The sequence below is a fragment of the Ailuropoda melanoleuca genome, chromosome 1 (assembly GCF_002007445.2).
Source record: "Ailuropoda melanoleuca isolate Jingjing chromosome 1, ASM200744v2, whole genome shotgun sequence".
NCBI classification, from domain to species: domain Eukaryota; kingdom Metazoa; phylum Chordata; class Mammalia; order Carnivora; family Ursidae; genus Ailuropoda; species Ailuropoda melanoleuca.
This window is the reverse complement of record NC_048218.1, coordinates 189406631-189412630: the sequence shown is the minus strand read 5'-3', so window position 1 is coordinate 189412630 and position 6000 is coordinate 189406631. Positions and strand designations below refer to the sequence as shown.

Genomic DNA, 6000 nt, shown 5'->3' with positions numbered 1-6000 from the left:
GCCCCATTCCGGAACGCTTTTTTCCCCTCCTCACCATGTTTTCCTCCGGACTCTTTTGAGTAACGAGCACTTCCGGAATCTCCGGGCCGCTTGGCGTGGTTGGCCTGCCGAAGCCAGGTTCTTGCCTCGCGTGCGCGGGCCTGGTTCGGTCGCGGCCTCGCGCGCCTCCGTTTCCCAGCCTCATGGCCGGGCTGACCCTCTTTGTGGGCCGCCTCCCGTCCTCGGCCCGCAGCGAGCAGCTGGAGGAGCTGTTCAGTCAGGTGGGGCCGGTGAAGCAGTGCTTCGTGGTGACTGAGAAAGGTAGGGGGCGGGGCTGTCGAGGAGAGGGCTGGGGTACCTGGGAGCGGAATGCGAGCGATCACCCCCTCCCAGACTTCAGCAAGCCCTGTAATTCTTGACCCGCTCCTACGAGAAGGGGCTGGGAATTGAGTTTCTTTTCTAAGCTGACTCGGTTCTGGATGAGTCCATAGGGGTCCATTTCTGAAAGTCAAGGTATTGCCTCAGGGTTACATAGCGCTTTCAGTTTACTATGTGCGCTCACATACAAGATCTTATTTGGTAACAATGTTAGCATTTAATATTTAATACAGTTAACATTTAATAAAACATCAGGAAGGCTTGAGACTCAGCTGATTGCCAGGCACGGTGCTGAATTCCGCACGTGTTAATCTCATTGAATTTTCTCAACAGTCTTGTTGGATGGAGAATCTTAGCCTCATTTTACAGACAGGAATCTGGGGCTTAGGGAAAATTTGGTAACTTTCATTGAAGGTAGTACAGTTTGTAAGTAGTGGATCGCCCTACCCGGTGCTCCTAACCAGTATATTACTCATTTACTCATTTATTCATTCGAATGTTCTTTGAATGCATACTATGTACTAGGCACTGTTGCAGGTCCTGAGGATGCATCAGTGCACCAAACCAAGCCAAAAAGCTTGCTCTTAAGTCTTCAAGGTGGAGAAGACAGCCAATAAACGAGCAAAATATATAGTGATAATGGTGGCAAATACTAAGTAGAAAAATAAGTCAGGAAGAAGGATAAGGAGTGTCTGTAAGTGAATGTGGGGGGGGGGTTGTAGAGGAGTGAGGAATGGCGGTTATCTAGAGAGGGAGTAGCCGGGGAAGGTGTGACTGAGGTGAGGGAGTGAACATGTGTCTCTCCAGGAGGAGGGGGCTAGGCAGAGGAAACAGCAAGGTGAGGAATACTGAAGAGGACTGTTGGTGTACTGAAGGAATAGCAGGAGAGCAGGGTGGCCAGAGTAAGTGAGTGAAGGCAAGGGAATTAGGAGATGAGATTCTAGGGTACCAGATCATGGAGGACCTAAAGGCCTTTGCAAAGACTGGCTTTTACTCTGAGATGAGAAACTACTGGTTTTGAATAGGGAGGAGTAAGTGTGATCTGGCTGCCATTGGAGTATAGGACAGAAGCAGGGAGACCAAATGGTAGGCTTTTGCAGTAATCCAGGTGAGAAATTATGGTGTTGGACCAGGATGGTAGCAGTGGAGGTGGTAAAAAGTGATTGGAATATGGATATTTTTGAAGGAAGAACCGAGAGAATTTGCTGATGGATCAGATGCAGGAGTCAAATCTGATTCCCAAGGCTTTTGGCTTGAGCCACTGGGGATATTTACTTCTGTAATACTGCTATATGCCTCATATTCTGTGTGATGCTCATTGCATCACTATGAGAAAAGATTGGCACATATTGCAATGAGGAAGAATCGTAAGGGTTTTAAATGTAAAGAAGCATTCCTTCCTCTTACCTAGACTTCAAGGGACACTTGAGATAGGCACCTGATGTTATATTTAGCTCCCTTCTAGGCCATCAGGCTTTCTCTGTAGGTGGCCACTTCTTTGCCTTTCAGCAGAACTGGTATCTTGTGGACCCCCGTTTCCCCCCATGATATCTGAGTATGTGAGTAGGCAGGCTGTGTGCTAATATTCCCTCCTCATGAGCTTCTATTTTGTGGTTTGTTTGGTTTTTTTTTAAGATTTTATTTATTTATTTGACAGAGATAGAGACAGCCAGCGAGAGAGGGAACACAAGCAGGGGGAGTGGGAGAGGAAGAAGCAGACTCATAGCGGAGGAGCCTGATGTGGGGCTCGATCCCATAACGCCGGGATCATGCCCTGAGCCGAAGGCAGACGCTTACCGCTGTGCCACCCAGGCGCCCCATGAGCTTCTATTTTGTTAATAACAGAGGCTAGAGTTGGGATTGTCCACATGGCTCTGATTGCTTTACAAGCCGTGACACCAGCCTGGTTCTTTGTCATTTTAAGTATAGATACGGGTGAGTGAGAGAACGAGAGTGCACTACAGCAGCGTTTCCTAAACTACAGATCATTACTTGTGGGTTTTGAGTGGATCATGACAACAATTTTTTAAATAGAAAGTATATGTATATATGGTAAAGGATTAATATTTATAATTTTTAAAAGATTTTATTTTTATTTTTATTTTTTTAAGTCTTACATATTTGTCAGAGAGAGAGAGAGAGAGAGACCACATAAGCAGGGGGTGCAGCAGGCAGAGGGAGAAGCAGGCTCCCTGTTAAGCAAGGAGCGCCATGCGAGACTGATCCCAGGACCCTGGGATCATGACCTGAGCTGAAGGCAGATGCTTAACCAACTGAGTCCCCCAGGTGTCCCTAAAGATTTTATTTTTAAATAACTGTACACCCAGTGTGGGGCTCAAACTTATAACCCCAGGATCAGGAATCGCATGCTCTACTGACTGAACCAGCCAGGCACCCCTTTGGTTTTATATAAAGAATATATATGTGTACTGGGTTCTACTATAAGTTACATTCATTACTGTGGGTTGTCAAAACACTCTGAGAAACACTACTCTCCAGTGCTTGGTGTTTCTGTTCCAGGGAAGAACAGTCATTGAATGGGAATTCTCTTTTGGGTCCTCAGAATATAGCTGAGGTGTAATCTTACTTTGTATCCTGTGTATGTGGTCTAAATCTAAACAAAAAACAAACCCAAAACAAAAAACAACTCTATTCCCCTTTTATAAGACTATATACTTTTCTCTCCAGATAGTCAGGATGTGTTGGAAAGAGTGTTGCATTTACTGGAATGGGAAGGAGGGAGGGGTGTGGGATGAGGTCTTAGTAGTGGTAACTTAACCTCTTGAAGATGGGAATAATTTCACAGGATGTTGTGAGGATTCAAGTAAAATCAGAGTGCAGAGTGCAGACAAACAGTGAAAGGCTTAACCGCTGTGCCACTCAGGCGCCCCACGGGCATTCATTTCTGATCCGCTGCATTATTGCATCGAAGTTCTCAAAGCTACTTATATTTACTTTTCCCACCTTCTTTGGTGATGTTCCGTTCTATTTGACGTTGAGTTCTTTGGGGATGTAATGGGTATCATGGATCCTCCGTATTCTCAGGATTATCAGGAAAGGAGGAAGAAGAGGAGCTAACCATGAAGACACCAAATTAGAAGAGGAAGCCTAACAATTTCTGAGTGAAGTAGGGAAGGGGCCACTGATGCCAGCTTTGTTTTTATCCCTCCTGAGAATTTTGGCAAACTGATAATAGGATGGTCTGGCAGTATATCTGCTAGTTAGGACTTTGATAGTTTACTGGTTTTTAAAAAAAAGAGAGAGAATTTACTGGTTTAGGGTTCTTGGCTTACGGTTCTCCCCCTCCCCCTTCACTGTTCAGGGAGTAAGGCGTGTCGAGGCTTTGGCTATGTCACTTTTTCTATGCTGGAAGATGTTCAGAGGGCCCTCAAGGAGATTACCACCTTTGAAGGCTGTAAGATCACCGTGACTATTGCCAAGAAAAAACAGAGGAACAAGTCCAAGGAAAAGGGGGAAAATGGTGAGTTTCTAGTAACTAAAGGGAATTTTCCCTCAGGGTGAGCAAGGGGAGGAGGGGGAAGGGTGATGGGTGATAGCTTCTAAATTTAAACTTCCTTAAATTTCCTTTTGATGTCCCAAATCATCATATGTATTTTATTACTCACTTTTGTCTTTTATCTAATTCTAACTTTGGAAATCTGGTGGTCCTGGGTGTTGTCATACTTAACTCTGTGGGAAATGCCTTTTTTTGCTAGTAGCTTCTTTCTTGTGATCTGGGCCTAGAGACTGGATCACAGACTTATTTTACTGCCTCTTATTTTTTAGAAAATTCAGAACCCCCAAAGAAGGAACTGAAGCCTAAAAAACCCAAAGTGGCAGATAAGAAAGCCAGATTAATTATTCGGAACCTGAGCTTTAAGGTGAGCGACAGAGAACACTAATACTACCTGTTCTGAAGGCTTTTTGTGTTCATTGGTGGAGCTCCTCACCAGCTATATTTGGACATAATTCCTTCTGGGCATGAATCTTAGCCTTGTTGAATACAGAAAATGGGCCTGTATAAACAATTAAGAATAGTAAGTGTGAAGATGCCTTCCTTTTGGGACACTACTACTGAGATAGGGAGGGGAAGAAGAGCTCTTTGATATCTTTGTCTGTTAGATCCAAAGCAAGATGTCTTCTGTTTAGAAATGTTTGATGTCCTAATCTCAAAAGTAAAAAAGGAGTGAAAGTATTCAAGTTCTTTGTGATGAACTTATTTAATGGTTGATGTTTCATGTTTATTTTCTGTGATAATATTTTTCACTTTGGCATCAGTGTTCAGAAGATGACTTGAAGACAGTATTTGCTCAATATGGAGCTGTCCTGGAAGTGAACATTCCCCGGAAGCCAGGTATTAGCAAACCTTCATTTTTTGTAGATTAGATTAAGATTATTTATTATAGTGGTGTTTTTCCATTTTACCCTTCAACTAATCAATATTTGAAAAAGAAATACAGGAGTACCTGGGTGGATCAGTCGCTTGAGCATCCGACTTTTGATTTCATCTCAGGTCATGATCTTAGGGTTGTGGGATCAAGCCCCATGTGGGGCTCACACTCAGTGCAGAGTCTGCTTGTCCCTCTCCCTCTCCCCGCCCCGCCACTGTGCATGCACACACACACTCTGTCTCTCTCTCTCTCTCAAATAAATAAAATCTTTTAAACAAAATAGAAATACAAGGTTCATGTCATACTCTTTATGAGTCCCAGATGATATGATATATATAAAGTATCAGGCAGAATGCTTGACACATAACAAAAACTCAAAAATAGTGCTTATTCCCTCAATGGCATTCTTAGATCAGAACTAGTTTTAGAAGACAAGTTATAGTTTGAGAAAATGCATTGCTCTCCCCAGGCTTGAGTCAGGCTATACTCAGCTAGAGGACTAAAGCTATTGCTTTGGGCAGGGGGCTGACTGGTTGGCAGGACTTGGGTCATCTTGCCCGCCTAAGATGCTGTAATGTCCTTCTTGGTGTTTGTTGGCTCCCCACCTGCTGCCTCTAACTTCTTTGTACATTTGCACACAGATGGAAAGATGCGTGGTTTTGCTTTTGTCCAGTTCAAAAACCTTCTAGAAGCAGGAAAAGCTCTCAAAAGCATGAACATGAAAGAGATAAAAGGTAAGTTTTCTGTACCCATACCGTTCACCCAGATATTTCTGGTGTTTGGTGAATTAGCACAGTAACCCACTTTCTACATTTTCAAAAGGTGTTTGAATTGTTGAGAGTCTTACTGCTAATATAGAAGCTATTTGGTGAAATATTCCTAGTGCTTGATCTTAGGGTTAAACTTGAAAGAACACATGCCATTATTCGCTTTTCTTCATTTGGGTGGTAAGTATGCATTTGAATGAAAAAATGTCCCTGAAATAATCACTGATAGATGCAGGTTGCTGTCCAGGGGATGTGGGTTTTGCAGGTTTCTTCGTCTTGGCTGTGGTCACTCCTCAGCACCCTGCAGCAACCATGGGCTGTTAAACTGGCGGGCTGTTAAACTGGCGGTGTTCATTTATTAGATACTAAAGAAGGGCTTGGTTTGGAGACTTCGTAACTTCTGTGCAGAGTGCAGATTAAAGCACTCTGTTTTGCCTCTTGCTTAGTCTTACTAGAAACTTGCCTAACTGGAAACACTGTTCTCA

The 6000-nt window shown here is 43.6% G+C and overlaps 1 protein-coding gene across 1 annotated transcript in view; it reads left to right on the top strand.

Annotated features, from left to right (window-relative positions):
* The first annotated feature begins 61 nt into the window (after positions 1 to 61).
* Positions 62 to 6000, top strand: part of RBM28 (RNA binding motif protein 28) — a 29248-nt gene continuing 23309 nt past the window's right edge. The window contains exons 1-5 of the mRNA XM_002913421.4: positions 62 to 300; positions 3680 to 3838; positions 4144 to 4238; positions 4636 to 4711; positions 5390 to 5482. Coding sequence (XP_002913467.1) covers positions 183 to 300; positions 3680 to 3838; positions 4144 to 4238; positions 4636 to 4711; positions 5390 to 5482 — 541 coding nt within the window. The 5' untranslated portion in view covers positions 62 to 182. The remainder of the gene's footprint in view (positions 301 to 3679; positions 3839 to 4143; positions 4239 to 4635; positions 4712 to 5389; positions 5483 to 6000) is intronic.